The 21821-nt window shown below is 37.3% G+C and overlaps 1 protein-coding gene across 1 annotated transcript; it reads left to right on the forward strand.

Annotated features, from left to right (window-relative positions):
- Nucleotides 1-1254: 1254 nt before the first annotated feature.
- Nucleotides 1255-20404, forward strand: LOC143858888 (acetyl-coenzyme A carboxylase carboxyl transferase subunit alpha, chloroplastic-like). The gene is made up of 11 exons (XM_077369575.1): nt 1255-1437; nt 3071-3520; nt 4623-4697; nt 6732-6839; nt 6946-7106; nt 10232-10346; nt 10602-10756; nt 16842-16893; nt 16974-17042; nt 18573-18650; nt 19124-20404. Exons 2-11 carry the CDS (start codon nt 3146-3148, stop codon nt 20153-20155), a joined length of 2220 nt encoding a protein of 739 aa, XP_077225690.1. The 5' UTR covers nt 1255-1437; nt 3071-3145; the 3' UTR covers nt 20156-20404.
- Nucleotides 20405-21821: the final 1417 nt, after the last annotated feature.

A 21821-nucleotide genomic window follows, 5' to 3' on the forward strand; every position in this document is an offset into this window, starting at 1 on the left:
ACGGTTAATATAACTTGGACATCATAATTTTTGCTGGGCTTCGGCCAATCAACATGGTGGCCCACCAAATCAATAGCCCGATTCACCACACTTTTGTGACCAAAATTGGGTCCCACATGGGATATACCCTTATGATTTGAATCATTGATCTAGTGGATCATCAAGAGGTGATCCACGATGATTAGGACCTACAAAAATAAAGCTTTATTATTATTATTATTATTATTATTTTGAGATCTATGAGCTATGATCATCTAATAAAGGTGGGGCCAATGGAACTGCATTGGAATTATCTAGGGTTGCAACTCAGGTCGGGCAGGTCGGGTGTTCCATAACACTATCCTACCTGAGAAATTATCTCGGGTCGGGTTTGTTTGGGTTTTTATTATTTAGTGTAGAATAATGGCTAAATTCAAATATTGTAGAAAATAACAAATTTTCACGCCGAAAGTCTCTATATTTATACCATCAAGTGTATAAATTTAGGAAGGAAACTATTTTTCTACATCAGAAACGTGATAGGGAAAACAATTATATCAATATATTGGAAAATATTTTGCCATTTTATTCGAGAGATATTTAAGAAAGTCATAGTACACCCATAAGAATCAGGTCGGGTTTTGGGTTCTTTTTTTTTACTATAAACCCGATCCGAATCAAGATTGGGTCGGCTTTTTCAACCTAAAAAACCCTACCCAACCCAAGACCCATGATTTCTAAACCCGACCCGGGTTAATTTCGGGTCGGGTGGTTGGGTCAACCCCGAATTTGCAACCTTAGAATTATCTTTCTCGCTTGGATCAACGGATCCGATCATCTCCACACGGAACAATTCGGGCCCCAATGGTGACTGTTAAGAAGAAATGCTAACAATGACATGTATTTTTAGCAGTTTCTCGTTTTTTAGTGTTTGATCACACATTTTATGCCTACAAATTTGGACGGTTAAGATCATCCATTAGGTGTATTTTTGAGCAGTAGCTGTGGGGCCGACCTGCTTCAATCCCCATCTAAATACACGTGTACGTTGGATATTGCGGAAGTACCACAAATTTAAGGAGGTCTCGCGGCCCACCAAACATACCCATTTATTTGGGAGATTCACCTTTTTGATTCGGCTATGATAAATTCGCACCCTTGTAGGATAATTCGCAGCCCTTGAACATGAGGTTGACGTTAAAAAGCGGTAAAGTCTGCCACATACGGTCCTTTACAAGGGTGCGAATTTATCATTGCCCTTTTCATTTGGCGAACGTTTTATTCCTTCCAGCTTTCTGCATAACATCGCTCTTCATTTCTTCCTCTGCATCTCTCTCTCTCTCTCTCTCTCTCTGAAGGCGAAACCCTAATTTCGAGCTCGAAAGCGTAATTTTTAAAATTCAGAAATGTGTTTCCCTATTTTGTTCACAGATAAGAGCAGAATCTCATGTTCTTGAGGTAACTGACAATGTTATTGAGTTTAGATTGTCGAATCCATGTAATTCTATGGTTTTCTCACTTTTATTGAGTTTTGATTGTTGAATCATGCTCCGAATCGTGGATTTTCATAGAATCGTTACGTTTTACGGTGTTGTTCTCTTTCTTTTTTTTGCGTTTATATTGCTATTTTTTTGCTCTAGATCTTTAGAAATTCAGAGATTCATGAACAAATCCTCGTGTGATGAGTGTCCGTACACGATTCTTCTTTCTGGTACTCGTATATTCAGGACTGGGAGATCCTGGATTTTACAAGCTAAAACCTGGATTTTATAAGCTAAAACCTGGATTGTACATTTTCAGGACTGTAAAATCCAGGTTTTAGCTTATAAACTCGCAGTTTTAGCTTATAAAATCCAAGAATCGCGATGTTTACGTTGTTTGCCACTGTTTTTGCGTTTATATTGCTATTTTTTATTTTATTTTTGCTCTAGAGCCTTAGAAATTCAGAGATTCGTGAAATATTCTGGTACTCGTATATTCAGGAAATAATCTGTGCAGGAATGTTGTGCTTAGGTTTGTGATGTAAAATTAGGTACGTTAAGCTCCTGTTTTTGAACATTTGGATTTTCAGAAATATTTAGGTCCTGTTTGGATTGCAAGGAAAATATTTCTAATAGAATTTTCTTTTTTTAGGATTTTTCTTTTCCTTTCTCGATTTAGAGGGAAATGATTTGCTTAGGGTTTATTTAGAGGAATATTATCTTAAATTGAAGGTCACTCTATGTAAACATTGAATAGGGTTGGTTCAAATTATCTTTTTCGTTGTAAAAAAAATGTAGGAACTTTTACAAATATTTTTTCCTTTCCAAACTTTTCAGAAAAACCCCCCGCAATCCAAACAGGGCCTTAGTGTAAGAATGGTTTTTTTTTTTTTAAAGCTATTGCTCTTGAATTTTCTTAGTACAGGACATAATCTGTGCAGGAATTTTGCGCTTAGGTTTGTGATTTTAAAATATGTGATGTTAAAATAAGGTACGTTGCGAGTGAACATCCAGTTGAAGGAACTTGTCATTTTAAACTCCTGGTTTTGAACATTTGGAATTTTGGATTTCCAGAATTTTTTATGGGTCGCTTGGATATAAGGATTTTATAATGCAGGATTGTGAAATCCTGGATTTTACCAGCTAAAACCTGAATTTTATAAGTGAAAACCTGGAACGTACATTTTCAGGATTGTAAACTCCAGGTTTTAGCTTATAAAATCCATTTTTAGCTTGTAAAATCCAAGATTTTACAATCCAGGATTATAAAATCCATGTATCCTAAAGTATGGTTTTTGTTTTTTTTGTTTTCAAAGCTACTGCTCTTGAATATTCATAGGTACGTTAAGCTTTCTGTGAAGAATGTTGTTCTGAAGCTCATGATTTGGAGTTATCAGTTTAAAGGCTCGAATTATTCACTCTCTTCCACATATTAGCCCTTTTTTTTTTTTTTTGTCAAGTTTTGAATTGTTTGGACTTTTTCTTCTCTTTGGATGGTTTTCTGGATAATTTACCACATTTTAATGGAGTTATTGAGGTCTTGATTTGGCATATTTCATGATTTTAATAAGTTCTGATTGTATTTCTCGCATGGATGATTTCATATGCAGGAATGAGGCAGTTCAAATTCAGTTATTCATCATCATAGAGAGTTTCTCTATCTGGGTACAGGCTAAGGTTTTGGGATGAGTTCTCTCTCTCTTTCGGTTGGAGTCAGCGGAGGAGAAGAACGTCGGAATATTGCATCCGGACCACGTATTGGTTTCAGAAAGGAGTTTTTTACTACTGATTTACTTAGAAGTTCATTGAAAGGGATTAGAGGTGTTTGGTTGAAGGATCTTGAGCGATCTAGGGTTAGATATGGGCGTAGGAGCTGTGTTGTTGCAAAGATAAAAAAGGGGAAGAAGCATGATTATCCATGGCCAGATGATATTGATCCAAACCTCAAAAGTGAGCACTTGAGTTACCTGTCTCATTTCAAACCTCTCTCACAGAAACCAAAGCCTGTGACACTTCCTTTTGAGAAGCCATTGGTTAATTTGGAGAAGAAGATCATCGATGTGAGTATACTTCTATAGTAGTGGTTGTTTGGCACATTGACCTTGTAATTATCATTTGAAAGTGAAATTCCATGTGAACTGTTATCTTTCTGATATTTACAAAATGACACAAAAACTCGAGCCATGGGACAACCCCAACTGACCAAAGCTAAGGGACTGTATTCTATTTATGCTAGCTTTACCTCTCTTGCCACATTCATGCCTTCGGATCTGCTGCCAATTTCCCTAAGGATATGGAAATCCTAAACACATTAATTCTAAGAAGGAATGAGCATTCCCATCAATATCATAGCCAAGACTTCAAGAAGGATTTGGAACATGATTTGTCCGTCTGATGGCAACAATGGCCACTGTAGTCCCATTTAATCCATGATGGTGCCCCAATCTCTATTGTTTATACCTCAATAGTTGTAGATAGGCTTTGGGTTTCACTTCTGTAACCTCCAAAACTCAACAGGCCCCGATAATAGCATATTAAGATTGTTATGTTATGTAAAAGACTCATAAACCTGCATCACCTGTGTTCCACCTACGATTGACATCAAATTTTAACGTTATGGTGGTTACCCAAGCATCATTTTGGATGTCTTGATTACCTAATTTGGCTGCTAACCAGGTTCAAGAAAATTGTCTGTATAAACCCTGCCTTCTCTGCAACTTCTGCAACAAAGTTCTCCACAATCATTCCAGTTGTTGATATGGAACCTAAATCGTGTGCATGCCCAATCCCCATCCCCACCAACCACACAGACGCGCGATGTCCGTACAAATAGAACAAAGAATTGTCTAGCAAGTAAATTGCTCAAAATGCAAATTCTCTAGATCGACTTCCATGGTCTTGTAACTGGACTTCTACTCGTTCATTCTTTTGTTTACTGAAGCCAATTGCTTGCATTTGACATGGTTCTATTATCTGTTTGGGCATCACAGCCCTCATTTAGGTTGCTTTTTTTGGGTTTATACGTGGTGCAGCAGTTTTTATTAGATTAAGTGGAACTTAGAACTGGGCAGAATTAAGTGACCATGCTCAAACTTTATTAAGGATTACTCTTTTGTTACTGAGACTTTGGTATTCTGCTTTTCCCTTGATTCCTTTTTACAGGTGCGCAAAATGGCTGATGAAACTGGCCTGGATTTCAGCGATCAAATTAGTTCTTTGGAGAGCAAGTATCATCAGGCAATTTTCCTAAATATATCCTTTTTTATTTTATTACTGTTAATATTTTTATAGTAGAAGAGATAAAAATCCATGTGGTGTTATATTGTTATATTCCTCCTTTGAAGTATATGCTCAATAAACTTTAGGGTCTTTTCACAGGCTCCCCTGAAATAAAATGCAAGTGAAGTAATGAACAACGTAGACGAGGCAAGCAGACAAAAAATGAAAAGAAAATGATAAACAAGGCAAACTATTTCTTTGATACACCCCTTAGGCAGAGATGCCTATTATGAATTGAAATCTTGCTTGGGATTTCAGTGAGAATGTCCTTAACTTGTCCGTAAGTATAATGCAGAGATGCTTTATTTAACCTGGCATCATCTTTTTTCATCTGCAAAATTGATGATTTACGTGTTGCATTTTGATCTCCCATTGTAAATTCGATTAAAGCTGACATAAAATGCAGTTTGATTATCAACCTAGCTAAAGGGGTAGGTTGTTGAAGGCCCTCAGAAGTTGCTTAAGCTGTTGAATTTCCATAGCCTTATGCTTTTCTTTCTGCTATTGATCGTGAAATTTTGCTACTGTCAATACAAAAAACTTCTCCCCAAGAAGATACAATACCTCGAAATAGTTGTTTATAGTTAGAATCCCCTCTCCCAATCAGCATTTGTGAATGCTATTAGTATCGTGCCTGAGTTAGTGAGTTCCTTACGAACGTTAGCACATCATTTCCGTTGCCCTTTATAAAGATTATTATTCTTTTCACTGCACACATGTACAATACTTGTAGTTTATGTATAAAATGGTAAACCTGGTTCTTTGCATAGGTACTGTTGGCCCAGGTGGCAATCGGAGAGGGTGGGGGGCAGAGGTACTGTTGGCCCAGGTGGCAACTGGAGAGGGTGGGGGGTGAGTTGGGATGTTAAACACTTTTGTGTTCTTTTAAGGATAATTTCACAATTAAAGCAAAGAACAAAAACAGATTCTATAGAAGATAAAAATCAAGATGCAAGAAGAATAAAAAGAGTTAAGAGATGGCACCAAGATTTTTATAGTGGTTCGGCCCAATACCGGCCTACATCCACTTTCACGAAGATCTCCCCCTCTTCGTGCTTCCACTATCTTGGACTTCTTACGGGTGAAGTCCAAACCGTTAGTTTGATTACAAGCTTTCACTCCGCAAGGTTGATTCGGTGTCTTGACCACCACTTCGAGCTTTATCCCCAAGCTCGACTCCTACGGTTGAGGTGGTACCCTCCACCAATTACAAACAAGAATGTATTGTGATAATTAGGAAACTATCTTGTATCTTTGGCCGTTCGACGACATCTAATAAAGAAAAAGAAAAAGAAATCTGGCAGCTAACTTCATCGCAAGCAATCTTGTTTTTCATGATAAGACCAAACATATTGAAGTTGGCTATCACTTAATAATGGATTGGGTGAAGAGCAAAGAAGTTGTTACTGCTTATGTTAAGTCATTAGGAAAATAAATCAGTTTCTGAAGATTTGCCTCTCCTTTCTCCCTTCTTCGTTCTATATTTTTCTTCGCTTTTGGTTTGTTCGATTGCAATGTCATTTTCCGTCGCTCATTTCAAGAAGGATTCTTCCGTTATTTCTTTCCCAATGACGTGGACATGGCTCCCGTCTATTAATTGTTCAGTGTTTTGTAACGCCCATTGGTGTTTACCGAAGTGTCCGTTTATGGATACCTTATTATTTTCTTTTTTGGCAATATCCAATGTTTTTCACATTAAGTGATGTGAATTGTTATATGTCCGTTTATCGATTTTCTTTTTTCTTTAATGGTAAATTTATTGATTTCCTTTTCCATTTATTATTTTCTATTTTGGCAATGTCCATTGTTTTTCACATGAAGGGATGAGAATTGTTAATATTGTAATCTGCTTATTTTCTAGATTCTTTGCTGACTAGTGGCTGTTGAATTTCGCACATGTTTCTTTAATAGTTTAATCAACTTTCACGCTAAGCTGGTACCAAATTTATGCGGAATTGTATTCTCCAACTTTGCTACAAATGTTGCTTTCAGGCTCTGAAAGATCTATATACACATCTGAGTCCTATTCAACGCTTGAGTATTGCCCGACATCCTAACAGGCCAACATTTCTTGACCATGTTTTGAACATTACAGACAAGGTACATCATAAATTGGTTTTACCCTTGCACCTCTTTGTTGAATTTTATATACATTGGTGACTACTTAAAGAAAATCGTCTGACTACTTGCTTTCTATATTTTGAAGTGGGTGGAGCTCCACGGAGATCGTGCAGGTTATGATGATCCCGCAGTTGTGACTGGTATTGGGAGCATAGATGGTAAAAGCTACTTGTTCATTGGCCATCAGAAAGGTAGGAACACAAAGGAGAACATTGAGCGCAACTTTGGCATGCCAACTCCACATGGGTATGTTCCTTGGTCCCTTGAATGAATGAATGAGCCGATTCTAGAAATGTCTTTCAACCAAGGAGTTAAATTTCGGTTTCGGTTTCGGACATAGCCGAAACCGAAATTTCGGCCGAAATTCTGTAAAAAAAAAAAGCAAATTTAATTAATTTACCGAAATTTTGGAAAAAACCTGAAAAAATGAAATTTTCCCGAAAGAACTTGGAAATTTCGGATTTTGGCGATTTCGGTTTCGGTCTCAACCGAAATCCGAAATTTCAGTATTTCGGTCAAAATTTAAAACTATGCTTTCAACATGCAAGGACTTTGCAATGCATTGTCAAATGACTGGTATTTGTAGTTCTGTGCCCATTCAGAGATCTCACCATGGTGCTGGATTCATAATGTTTTGTTTTCTTCCTGATTTTATAGGGAAGCAAGAATCCGAACTTATTGTCTGTAGGTGGTACTAGAAAATAGAAACCCTAATGCTTGGTTATTAAGTAATTTTCTCAAAGCTAAGCAACATGAATTTTTTATCTAGACCGGCCTTTATTTTTCAAAAACAAAAAAAAAAAATCTAGACCAGCCTTTGCTATTTCGTCAGCCTTGTCATTACCAGACCTATAAGTATGCGAAAATGATGCGCGAATGACCTTGCAACAATCCCGAATTTCTGAAATGATGCTAGAAAGTTTCCAACGACCCGTGGCTTCTCCACTCGCCCAAGAGATAACATTGGAAGAGTCTCCCTCCATTAACAATGGTCCGGGACAGCGAATAACATACCATCTAAGTCCATGCAATAATGCTCTTGCTTCCCCCTTGTTAGACTCGCATATTCCTGCCGGGCTGGAAAATGAGAATATTATATTGCCCTCAGCGTCATGGATGAGCCTTCCGATCCTTGCAGGACCCGGTTTACCTTTGGCGCTGCCGTCAAAGTTGAGCTTCAACCAACCAGCAATGGGCGGCTTCCAAGATGGAGAAGGGTGCTTCCTGATTCTTTTCTTCCAAATGATCACCTGGCAATTTTTCAAAATATCGCCAACCGAGTATGATGCTAGTAAACCGACTGATATTACCCAAGATATGAGATCAATCCTAATCTCTGAAATGATTCTCATGATGGCCTTTTCCTTATCTTCAAAAATTCTCAACTTCTCTCTTGCCAAATGTGCCACAATATAGCAAAAGGATCCATGCTCAAAGGCATCGACCTGACTCACCGAAAGGGCTACTAGGCCAGAACAACAAGGTTTTAGAGATTGATCTGGGAAAAGCCCAAGAGAAACCAAAAAACCCTAATAATTGAACTCCACACAGTTGCTGAAAATGTGCAATGGAGTAGGACCTGGTTTAAAGATTCTTCTTCCCTCTTGCAAAGAATACACTTGCTTGCAAGATACACATTACGCCTCTTCAGTCAATCACAAGTATTTATATGCTTATGAGCCACTGCCCAAGCAAAGGCCGCGACACGGGGTGGGACCGATGATTGCCAAATGATGGAGAACTTGGAATCCTGAGCATCATCACACACCAACTTGCGAAAAAATGATCGGACTGAAGAGTCCGAGGCCCAGATTCTACGATCCTGACACGCCGCAGAGAAATATTGGGACTCAAGTAGAGATAAAAGATCGGCTAGCTGAGTAATTTCATATTCCTTAAGATCCCTTCTGAGTCTGATTATCCAATCTATCCCTCTACCATTACTTTTCTTGTCCATATACTCACAGACACGAGCTTCTTTGTTTGATGCTAACCGATAAAGGTCGGGAAAGGCCAGGCTAAGAGGAGAGTTCCCTAGCCATAGATCTGTCCAAAGCGAGTTTTCTCCCCTTTACCCACTAACAATCTAACACAAGGGTCAAAGTGATTTCTAGATTTTCAGATAGATTTCCAAGCACCCGAAACTTTACCTGCACTAGGATCCTTGCATTCCCAATCACCCCAACCCTTCCCATATTTGTCGCCAATAATGTTGTGCTATAGAGCATCCTTTTCCTCACCGTGTCGCCAGAGCCATTTTCCCAAAAGAGAAATATTTCTCAGCTTGATTCGACCAATATTCCTAACCCACCTTGCAGCTTCAATCTACATACCTTTTTCCATTTCAAGAGATGTTTCAGCCTGCTTTGCTCCTCTTTTCCTTCCCATAGGAAGTCTCTCTGCAACTTCTCTAAACGTTTGACTACTTTAGCAGGCACTTTGTAGAGGGAAAGATAATAAACCATGTGGAAGAGACGTGCTCCATCATAGCTCAGGGGAGCATGGTCGAGGCTTAATATGATTTTGTATCTCTAGAGTTACCATATGTACAGCATAACTCGTGTTGGGGGACACCTTGTCCCTTTCATCCCTCTGTATTGGCATTCTTATCAATAAAGCAAATAAAGTCACCTTTATAAAAAATAAAAAAAGGAATCTTTTATCTAGAACGCCATTTATGCAGCTGAACCTTCTCTTGATCCAATCCCCAACTTAGCACTACCACAATTCCATGACAGCCACCTTTCAATATAAGCCTCCTTTCAACTCTATTAATATTGTTCTATAGGTAGTATTTTGATATTTTCTCAGATTTAGATCTGGATATTTTGAAGACAGTAACTAAATTGATTAAATATTTGATTGAACATAGTATCCTGTTTTTGTCTTTTACTGTTGTTTTATATAGATGTATCATAGGCACACTTTGAATTTTTTTTAGAGCTGCCACTTCTCCATTCCTATGTCATAAACATCATTTTCGGCAAGGGAAAATCTCGGGATATTTTAAATTTTTTATTTTTTCGGGTTTATATCAGGGAAAAAACAGTAAAAATAAATTAATTTACAAGTATAAAATATCAAATATATACACTTCTTTAATTCAGAATTAGAGTTAGGTCGAAGGTTTTAGGATGTTTGAGATATTTTTAGAGCCAATGAGAAGTTTAAGATGTTTAAGACATTTTTATCGTTTAATCAAAATATCATATTTTCTCGCGAGAAATTGAATTTGTCGCCGATATTTGTGACATAGCTACATTCCTGCATCCAATCCTTCTCCCTCTTTGTGCAATTAAGGATAATTCATAATTCTCTTGTTTGGATAGATAGAAATCCAAGCTCACTGAAAAGCATTGGCTTCTGCACAGGTATCGTAAGGCTTTGCGTATGATGGAGTATGCTGATCATCATGGATTCCCCATCATTACATTCATTGACACTCCTGGGGCATTTGCTGATCTGAAATCTGAGGAACTTGGTCAAGTATGTATCTTATTATTATGGCCTTGTTTGTTTATGATTACGACAACCGATTGTAACTGCTAAACCGATTATTGGTCTCACATTTAAGCGTAATTTTGGGACCCGTAATAAGTTAGGCACTCACAATCGGTTGTCATAATCTTAAACGAACAGGGCCTATCTGTTGTCAACTGTGTGTAAAATATACCTTGAATATGCAGTAGTATGGATTGCATTTGTCGTATGCTTGGTTCAGTGCTCATTTACTACTTTCAGGGTGAAGCAATAGCCCATAATCTTAGGAGTATGTTCGGCCTAAAAGTTCCGATCGTTACTGTTGTAATTGGGGAGGGTGGTTCTGGTGGGGCTCTTGCCATTGGTTGTGCCAATAAATTGTTCATGATGGAAAATTCTGTCTTTTACGTTGCCAGGTGATTTAGTCAGTTCCTGTTTTTATGTAATTTTCTTGTTCCAGAACCTCTACTTAAGGCTTTTAGTTTCTTGATCAGATTGGGAATTTAAGTGCTTTTTTTTCTTTTTTTGAATGGTGGTAATTTAAGTGCTTTCTGGGGAAAATGTCAAAATTATGATGTACCTCTGATTTCAAATTATGTTTTGTCTTTTATTCTTAATAATTATATTGTATCCTAGTTATGGATCAGTTGGAGGCACTATTGCGATATATACTTCAGGAAACATTTGTTCTTAATTCTTACAGAAAAAAGTGTATCAATCTTTTATCATTCAAAAAACAAAACATTTGTTCTTACCTCTTGTTGTGCGCCTTGTTTCTGGATACAAATTTGCAAACTAGATATTTTGGAGAACAGTAGAAATTGTTGTAATGAAATTGAAAATGAACAGTTACTTCTGCTCACCAATATTAATTAGAATGCTTGTAGAAGTTGTTTCAAGAATAAATTTCCATGATTCGTCATCCCTTAATAAAAGTTTGTTAAAAATAAGTTTTGCCATCCCATCTGATAGGAGCCTGTGAAAACCATTAGAAATGGGATGTTAAAATTGCTAAATAAGGTTATTTATTGATTTGCATACTTGACTAGGACTTAGCTTGCGTGATTGCAGCAATGAAAGTCCTTTTCGATTATTATTTCATGTGATTTCCTCATTCTAGATCAAATCACCGCTCAGATTCATTCTAATGGAAAACATACTCAGCACTGATCACCCTCCTCATGATGGCGTGCCCCTCCGGGAACCTAATGCAACACAAATGCAGCTCGCTTCTCAGCCATGGTGGCTATCTTGAGTTCAGCTTTTCCGTATCACTGATAAATTGATTAAGGTCGGCCTTGGTTTTAAGATTTCAACTTGATCAGGAAATGTGCTTCGCATTAAAGTACGTAATGGATATACGGTGCACAGATGCACCTATTTCCTGAATGCCTTGTATTTGCATGGAATCCTCTTCATATGATGACGCCTCATGCTTTGTTGGGTTGATGATTATATGCCACAAGGGCATGCTCAAGTCCTTCAAAGCTCTAAGGGAATATCTTGACCTTGCAGTGCATGTTTAAGATGTCAAGAACACATGAAATGTTCCAAGTCGGCCATAATTTGTTCCAAGGTGTTTGGGTTGTCTTATTTCACAACCAAAATGTGCTTATGCGCTAAAAATACTCCTTGTGGCCGAATGCAGGAAGCAAAAAAGCTTTGAAGAAAATAAAGAGGAAATGTGTAGGAGCTGTCATTAAAAGTCAGCATGAATCATGTACTAAGCCTCATTAGAAATGCATAGAAAAAGTAAGGTTATAGAAGGTTAGGGAAATAGGGTAAGGGTTACAAGTAGTGAAGTTATAGTTTCACATGTTTTATTCATGTAGATTTAATGTTAAGTTTTTATAAATAGATCCACATGTTTTATTTGAAACTTAAGGTGACTTTTTAAAATGCATTTCTTTTAAATGCACTCCTTTTGACATTATTGAAAAGGGGAAAAAATCACCTTAATAGGAATTGTGCTCTTAACTAAGAGGAAATACATTGGAAGCATTTGGGAAGCGAGAAGAACTTAGCTTACAAAGCGATCTGAAGTGAGTTTCCCGTCCAACTAGGAAGCTTGCAGTGAGCTCAAACCTTGACCAAAACGGTGTTTGCAAATGGGTAAAAAGTGGATCTATTTTTTTTTGTTGGGTTTGACCGTTCTTTTTCGTGTTGATTGATCACATTATTCTAGTCAAGGGTTGGATCATTATTCTAGTCAAGGGTTGGATGATGTGGCGTTTTTTCAATCCAAGTCAACACTGACATTCTTTGTCAGGCTTTGAGTCTTCGTTGCTTGAACTTTAGTTCGCCAAATAAATGTGATAATGCCGTCTACACATACGGGGGAGCAAGTGTAGAGACACTGGATCCATCCATACATATGGGGGAACAAGTTTAGAGACACTGGATCCAACATTTTCTGGTAAAAACTAAAAACCTCAAAATCTGATCCCACATTTTTCTTTCTCCTTTTGTTTATCTAAATGAAAATTTGGTAAAAGTAAAAGGGTTAATTTGGTCGTTTTCAAAATATCAACTTTAAGAGAATGAAAAGACAAACAAATGCATGCATGCCTTAGATATATGTACTAGTACTGATGGTTACTAGGAGGTACAAATTTGTGATATTAGATTTTGAATTTGTGACTTGCACTTGGATTTCCATCACACTTGGTCTCTCGTACAATGCATGGTCACCCATAACTTTGGCTTTTTTCTCGAACATGGTGATCATGAAGTCTTAGTTTCTTGAGCAATTATCCTTTCATATCGAGAGAAGGCAAAGGAAGTCTGATTTAAATCTAGTTTCTATGTCTTACAGATTTATTCCCTCTAAAAGTATAAAAGTCTACCCTAAAATTAGTTTTTAAATATATCTTACTGTTTGTCCTCGAGACCCCATTTTCTCTTGTTGACCACTTAGATTTGGATTGAACTTGTACACAAGGATACAAATTTTCATTTTTTTCACAGTAACTATTTCATCAAGTGGGTTTGGGCATGTAGCACAACTGAACAAGGCTTTGCCCTTTAACCTTGAGGTCTTAAGCTCAATCCGAGCTCTGCCGAGAAAAGAAAAACACTTTCAATTGAGTTTTGATAGAGACTATCATAGGACCCATTTTTTAATTTTTAATATTTTAGATGGCTTTTAAGTCCCTTGTGTTATAGGAGGTGTACCATGGTCATTTTCTCCAATATCACTCATGCCTTTAAATTTCCACCGAAACCGACTTGAAATGACCGAAATGTTTTTGTTTCCATCCCCACTGAAAAGAAATCTCTATAGATTCGTTCCACTTCATTATTTCTGTTGAAATTTCGACCAAATTATTTAAATTTGATTGAAATTACCGAAATGGTCAACATGACAAAAAAATGGAAAGATGTTCCCATTTACAGCGTATAAAACTGTTTTTTTCTCTCAAAACAAAACAAAAAATTCGTCCCTAATCCGTTGTAAATTGAAAAAACCCTGCAAATCGAAGAAACACGTTTTTCCTGCTTTTCATGGAATTTCCTAAAACCCTAAAATGTTTAGGATTGTTGCTAGAAAAAATTGTTTTGGAAGACCCCATAAAGTATACAATTTTTTTGCATAAAATGTGTTTCGTTGATTCTTCAGCATTTGATTTGTTGCATTTAGTGATAAATTGTCATTTGGATGTTAATGGTGCAAATAGTGGTGCCAATACCAACTGCAAAGGTTTTCTACATTTAAGATTTTTTTTTGGTCTTTGTCAACATGCTTTGCGTGCCCATCCTATAAGCTGGGCTCACTTTTCATTTTAATCTAAACTTAACGGAAATTTCAAATTTCAAAACCTTTGCATCATAGAAATGATTAGAGATTACCAATTGCAAAGGTAGAAAAATGTTTTTTTTTATGAAATGGAAAGATAGAAAAATGTTTTAAGATTTTTTTTTTCTTTGTCAACATGCTTTGGGCAAAAGTTTAGCATTTTTGCTAGAAAATTTGTTTTGGAAGACCCCATAAAGTATAGAATTTTTTTCCATAAAATGTGTTTCTTTGATTCTTCAACATTTGATTTGTTGCATTTAGTGATAAATTGCCATTTGGATGTAAATGGTGCATATAGTGGTGCCAATACCAATTACAAAGGTAGAAAAACATTTAAGATTTTTTATGTCTTTGTCAACATGCTTTGTGGGCGCACCCTAGCTGAATCGAAGCTGGACTCACTTTTCATTTGAATCTAAACTTAACGGGAATTTCAAATTTCAAAACCTATGCATCATAGAAATGATTAGAGATTACCAGTTGCAAATGTAGAAAAACGTTTAAGATTTTTTTTAATCTTTGTCAACATCCTCTGTGGGCCCATCTTTAGCTGAATCGAAGGTGAGCCCACTTTTCATTTTAATATGAAGTCACAGAAATTACAAATTTCAAAACCTATTTATCATACAAATGATGACTAACTAATCATGGAATGGGAAATGTTTTTTTTTTTTTGTAAGTCATTTTACTTGGCATTTCATTTCATTAATATAGATAATGATATTTGGTAGGCAGCATCATCATTGGATTGCACAACAAAGTAATCGTATCTTATGCATGGGATGTCAGATCGGCATGTTACCGATACCAGATCGTAACTCTTTGTGGTACTGACATAAAGTTATAGTCCTTGGAGGGATGACTGGTCATTGTACTTTCTCATACTTCATTATATTGTACTTCTTTATTGACTCTTCTATTCTTGACATGTACGACAATGCATGTCACTAGGTATTTGATGTGATTAAGCCGTTATAGTTTGCTTTGTTGCTTATGTGATGGTTTTTAAGTATGTTTTTGTGCTTATTCTAGCATTTCTTGAAGTTTCATCTTAAAATTTTATCATTTGCATGTGTTTCCGTGCGTGTCCGTGATTTTACAAGATTTCCAAAGAAATTTCCAACCGAGACCGAAATGTTTCGGTTTCCGTGCTGACCAAAACTGAAACTGAAACTGAAATTTAAAACCTTGATATCACATGGTTTCTTTCAGTTGTAGGTGTTTAAAATAGGGCTCACGAGTATATTATGGAGATATTAAGTGATAAGTGCAATTAAGTCGGTTTTTTTTTCAACACACACACACACACATATATATTTAACAGAGTTCCTTCAGCCTATGACAACTACCTCCCATTATCCTTGAAGTTTTAGATTTACATAGTGATTGATCTGAGGCTTGAACACAAGCCATGATCCTCAAATGTGATGGCCGACATGCTGTCAAAAGAAAGAACAGACAGATCGTAGCTAAGGCTAGGAAGGGCGTTCCCTCTGAAGTGATTCTGTTTAATAAGGTCCACAAGGAGGGTGTTTTTATTCTGTTTTTGCAGCTTGACATCTCGTCCTTGGTTTCTCTATAGTGTAATTTCTGTTTTTCTGCAATAAAGCATGGTTTAGAAATAACCCAGCTTTTCATGAGAGGACCAGACACATTGAGAGACTAACTGTCATTTTGTCTGTGATAAAGTGATTGGCAACGAATTGTCTACCAGCCCATTCGTTCAATCGCAATATTAGTTAGTTGGTATTTTCATCAAAACCATAAGCTCCAGTTGATTTGATTTTATCTGTTCCATGTTGGATGTGCATGACATTTATGATGTAGCTTGAGGTGGAGTATTACAAATTACTTGTAATTATGATGAGCTCATCCCTTGTGTCTGTTTTTCTAGGATGGGGCTCATCATTAATAAGGATATCAATGGCAAACATGTAATTAGTTTGATTTACCATAGTATATTTAGGGAAATGCTATCATCACTACTGTATTTTGATGAGGGCACTCCTCACTTTATTAAAAGTATGGTATGGCCAGCACCATAAGATGATCCAAACCGTCCATTAGATGGGCCACAGCCTAAATAGGTTGTGCCTCAAAAATCATTTCCATAGGTTGAACCCAACCCTCCGATCTGAATATTAGAGGGTTGATCCTAACCCTCTATAGATCGGAGGGTTAGGATCAACCTATGGAAATAATTTTTGGGGCACAACCTATTTAGGCTGTGGGCCATCTAATGGACGGTTTGGATCAGGCTATGGTGTGGGCCATACCGTACTTTTAATAAAGTGAGGAGTGCCCTCATCAAAATACAGTAGTGCTGATAACATTTCCTATATTTATGGGGCTGGATTTCAATCTGACGATGAATTGTTTTACCTTTCCGTTCTTTCTTCTCGTCTTTGTCACATCTTTCTTTGGTTTGTAACAACAAGATTAAATAAGCTTTCATTCACAAATTGTACTTGATGATATAATGGACCGATTTGCTTTGATAAATCCTTCTTATAATTGATCAAAAAATTTAACCTATTATTTCCTGCCATTCTGTGGCATTGGAATTTGGAACTGTGGAGTAGTCAAGTTCCTTGCCCTATAACAGTTTCCCTTTTTTTTATAGATGTTAAGTTTGGCGACTTTACTCTCTCCTGCCATGAATTTTCCATGTATTTTGAATCAAGTGTTCAATTTGTTGTGCACAGCCCAGAAGCATGTGCTGCAATACTGTGGAAGTCTGCCCAAGCAGCTCCTAAGGTATTTGATTCATTTGGTGTGTCCTATGATGGGGATTTGTCTTAGTTATTACTCACTTATGCTATAACCTGTTGTTTTAGGCAGCAGAGAAGCTAAAGATAACAGCCACAGAACTATGCAAGCTAAAAATTGCGGATGGAATAATTCCTGTGAGTAGATTGGTCTTTGGGTACCCTCTCCTTAAACATGTTGTCCTTATAACCTTGGGACATGGTGTGTGTATTTAATTAAAGAATCGGATGCAATAACTTGTTTGAAACTTTGGAGCACACACTTTCCTTGAATTTTATTTCGGATTCAATATGATTGTCATTGTTGTAGGATTTGTATTTACTGCTATGGTCCTGTGCAACCTTACCATTTTGACAGAGTATGTGACATTTATTCTTTCTTATGGTATTTGCTAAAAAAAGATTCACCATATAACTTTAAATTTGATAAAAAAAATGAAAGACAGAAAATAGAGTATTTTAGGCTTCCCCCCTTAGGGTCTGAATTGTTGAAGTTGAAATCCTATCATTGTTAAATGTGTGAATCTAAAGTTTTGTTTGTGTGTATCTATATGCTTTACGGATCTGTTTGTCACTAGTGAACCATCTCTTTCAGTTCCCTAAAAAATTATCGCACTTTGTTCATGCCTCAAGCATGAGTTTCCTGAAAATCCTCCAATATTTAGTTGATGGTGATGTCATGTGCATCAAAGCATCCCAGGCATGCACAGCTATTCATGCTTTAACATATTCAACAATTTTGTTGACCAACTTATCATCCATTACACCATTCCAAAAAAAAAAAAAAACTTATCATCCATTATGTCTTCGTACACTTGGCCTTTCTGTGCTTCACCACAGTTCGTATAAATTCTTAAAAGAAACAATGACACGTCCCACATACATTAGAAGTTCAATCTTTGTTTTTGCTTGCTTCAAGTCTTTCACCACCACACTATCAGAAACCCAAGCTGGCCAAACACCCATTCCCTTCTCCAACTGGGCCACCAATGGTCTGCATGAAGAGTTTGAACTGATATCACCCCCATGCCTGCTCTTCGCTCAAGCAGACCACTCCCAAAACACATCCCACCTCGTTGCTACCCAATTCTTGTTTTTTTTTTAAACCCGGAGTTTATCTTGAACCTAGGGCCGGCACCTTAAATTTATTAATGAAAATAAAAGAATACAAGAGGACATAAAGCCTTGCCTCTAACAGGACATAAAACCTTGCCTCTAACCCAAATACATAGAGGATAAAAGATAAGAAAAAAACCGCTCTCTGCTACTCAACTCTTATAGCATTCACTTCTCCTTGAACTCTTATAATCTACTTTTACAGTCCATATGTGTGAGGGTATCCTTCATAGCAGGTAGCCTTGCCTTACAAAACCTTTAGCATTGGATCCTGAGCTCACCGTTCTGTCAATACCCATTTGATCCTCAGTCAGGCCATATGGCTCCATCAGATTTTCATCAAGGAGAGGAACTTGCCCCCATCCCCACCTGAGACATTGGCAAGCTTTGAACTAATGCTTTATGCTGCTTATTTCCTCCTGTGTTAACCTTTTTTTTTCCCTTGATTATTTTCTCGTGTCAGTTCATGTGACTTTGATCTGTATTTATCGGCTTCATCAATAAAAAAAATGGTGTGATTTCTACTTTTGATTTGTTATCATTTAATTACAGGAACCTCTAGGTGGTGCACACACTGATCCATCTTGGACTTCCCAACAGATAAAGCTTGTAGTCATGAAGGCCATGGACGTAAGCGTACTTTCTCATCAGATAAATTTCTGTTCCTGCTGTTATTTTTCTGGAACATATTTTAATATCTACCATATTTGAATAAAGAACCAAAATATTTGTGTTTTGAAGCCTCCCGATACCTTAATAAATATGAGTGATCTTGAATTTCTTTGGTTGAACAGTACAGCCCTTCATGTGTTAATACTGCCTATTTGTCGCAGAGTGCAATTCATTTTCTGAATTATTATTTTTTAGATTTTTTTACTGGAATTTACAAAAATGCAATCATTTTAGTCCATTCTTTGCAGCACCATCCCCTCACTGATTTTCAGGATGTTTTCAAGGAAACCCCATATATAATTTGCCCATTTCATACAAATTTTGGGATTCTCAAAAAGAAAATCCTATTGTGATCTATGCATCCTCACTTCCTCTTGCTTGTGATTCCCCTTTTAATTACCAATAGAAAAATAAGACCCTTGTCCATTCAGGAACTTGCGGAGATGGATACTGAGAAGTTACTCCACCATCGTAACCTCAAATTCCGGGTTCTAGGTGGCTTCCAGGAAGGCACCCAGGCAGACCCTGAGAAGAAACGCAACATGAAGCAATCTGAACTCGCCTCCACTGCTCCATCCACTGATGGTATTGAAGCAGAGTTGGAGACTCTAAAAAGGGAAATTCAAGAAGCCAAAGGGCCATCATCTGGCCCAATCTTCTCTGAAGAGTCGGTCGAGAAACTCCGACAAGAAGTTGACCAGGAGATGACCAATGCCTTCATTTCTATGGGCTTACAAGACAAGTTGGAGTCTCTGAAACTAGAACTTTCCAAATCATCCAATAACCCACTTGATCAGCCACTTAATCCTACACTAAAGGAAAAAGTTGATAAGCTAATGCAGGAATTTAAGCATGGCTTATCAGAACCCGGTTCGTACCTCGGGTTAAAAAAGAAGTTGGAAATGCTAACCAGGGTCAACAGGCTAGTTGACCAGAAAGCCAAAAGCGAGCAACTGAAAAAAGAAATAAACCAGAATGTCGAAAATGAGGTGAAGGAGAATATGGGGATTTTGAAAAAAGCTCGGGAAAGAGTAGTGGGAGGAGAACAGTTGGACGAGGATCTGAAAGCAGAGGTGGAGAGGGCGAAAGTGGAATTGAAAGAAGTGTTGCAGTCGGCTAACTTGGAGGTAGTGGGGATGAGGAAGAAGATGAAGGCAACATTGCCCCCACAGTTAGCAGAGAAGATGGCGAAGGTTGACGAGGAGATAGCAAAGGAGATAGAGCGAGCAATAAATGTGGCGGGTTTGAGAGATAAAATAGAGGAATTGAAAAGTGAAATTGGGAGGGGTTCAAGTAGGGAGAAAGTGGAGAAATTAGAGGAGGAGATTAGACAGGGGATTGCTGGTGTAATAGATTTAACAGCATTAAAGGAGAAGGTTGATCAGCTATCCACGCAGAAGCCAGTTCCATTACAGACAGTTGGTGCAGAAGAGATGCTAGGAGCAGATAATGGTAGGGGGTGAGAGAAATGCCTAGATTTTCTTCAGGGGCTCGAGCCTATAGATCAATTGGAGGGCACCACCCTGGTCACAATCTTTACATCGCAGGTTTGATCTCAACTTAGCTACCTTTTTGTTTTATTTTCTGTTTTATTTTCTTTCTTTTTTTTGTGTGTGATATTTTGTTGTGTAGTTGTTTTCTTTTGTTTGAGTATCATGGTTATTTGTCACATTCTTTTCTTTGATGAAGCGGATGTAATTGGTTTGAGTCTAGGGTGGGGACTACAATTTTTGTTGGATTTACTACTAAGGACCTTGAAGTTAGACCACCACATGCACTTTTATGTGTGGTTTGGAACATGGTCACTGGAATCTTCCTAGTTTGATGGGAAGCTAGCTTCTAAAGCTTAGTTCTTGCTTCCCAAATTTGGGGGGCACGTTTCTCACACGCTTCTTCCTCTTAGTTAAGAGTACACTTGTTATTTAGGTGATTACTTTTTCCTAAACAGATTTTCTATTGTTGATGAGGCCGTGTATTTTAAACGTAAAGCTCTTTTTAAGTTTTAAATAAAACTTAGGTGGATCTTTTTAAAAAAAACTTAGCGTTAGATCTACATAAATAAAACATGGTGAAACTATAGATCCGTAAACTATGTAATTTTTATCAGTCTCAAAGTCTTCTTTACTAATAATCCTTACGTTCAGTGACCCTTCCTAACTTATTACAACCCTACTCTTTCTATGCACTTTTTGTTTGCTTCCAATAGATTTATTACATGCTTCATGTTGACTTTCAATGACACTTACCACTCATTTACTCTTTATTATTTTAGAGCTTTTCTTTTCCTGCATTTATCGTGTCTAAACCCTTTGTTTTCCGCTTCTGCTTCTGTTTCTGCTCTCTGCATCGCTTCCCCTGCTCTGGCTACCATGGTTTGGAATATGGTAGAAACGAATATTTTGCAGACATGTAGCTCTTCTATTTTCATTAGATTTTTCATATTGGCTTTATTTCTTTTGACGTAAAACGGGTGTAAAAAAGCTATGCCCATTTTTAAGTGAAAAAATGGGTGTAAAATTTGTTTTATGTTCATTTTGGACTTGTCTGCTGTCTGGCAACCATGAATTTTTTTTTTCATGATAAATTAGTATTTCAAAGTGGTGAGAGAGGGGTAAAAAGTTATGCCCATTTTAAGTGAAAAATTGGGTGTAAAATTTGTTTTATGTTTGTTTTGGACTTGTCTGCTCTTTGGCAACCATGAAATTTTTTTTTCATGGTAAATTAGTATTTCAAAGCGGTGAGAGAGGGGTACTGCAGGTGGGAGAAGGATGAGACTTGAGAGGGTACGAAGAGTAAAGGGTGAGAAGTGGCTAAAACACAAGGAAAAAGTCAATCATGGTTTGGGTAGAGTTTTTGTTTCCTTGTTTTTAAGGCCTTTCATACCCTCTCCTCACTCAATCCCTCTCTCACCCACCCTCACCACTGGGTAGACCTGGCAAGCGGGCCGGTCAGGTCGACTTTTTTTAAGATTTTTTTTGTTTGTATAGGGATTTGCTAGGCACCTTCCCCAACCATCCTTCGCATTGATCATGTGATGTGAGCTCATTTATGTTGACTTTTTTGAGACATTTGTCTTATTATTACATGGTGCAAACTGAAAAGATTGTAGTACGGATTTGTGAAAAGGTG

Source organism: Tasmannia lanceolata, unplaced genomic scaffold (genome assembly GCF_043159265.1).
Source record: "Tasmannia lanceolata isolate RefF3 unplaced genomic scaffold, GAP_Taslan_0.1 ptg000029l, whole genome shotgun sequence".
Taxonomy (NCBI): Eukaryota; Viridiplantae; Streptophyta; class Magnoliopsida; order Canellales; family Winteraceae; genus Tasmannia; species Tasmannia lanceolata.

Bases quoted from the DNA above. Each gene is read 5' to 3' on its own strand.
- LOC143858888 (XM_077369575.1), top strand. From the start codon at position 3,146: ATGAGTTCTCTCTCTCTTTCGGTTGGAGTCAGCGGAGGAGAAGAACGT. The intron at 10,347-10,601 runs GTATGTATCTTA...TACTACTTTCAG, and splicing joins AATCTGAGGAACTTGGTCAA to GGTGAAGCAATAGCCCATAA. The intron at 18,651-19,123 runs GTAAGCGTACTT...TTGTCCATTCAG, and splicing joins TAGTCATGAAGGCCATGGAC to GAACTTGCGGAGATGGATAC.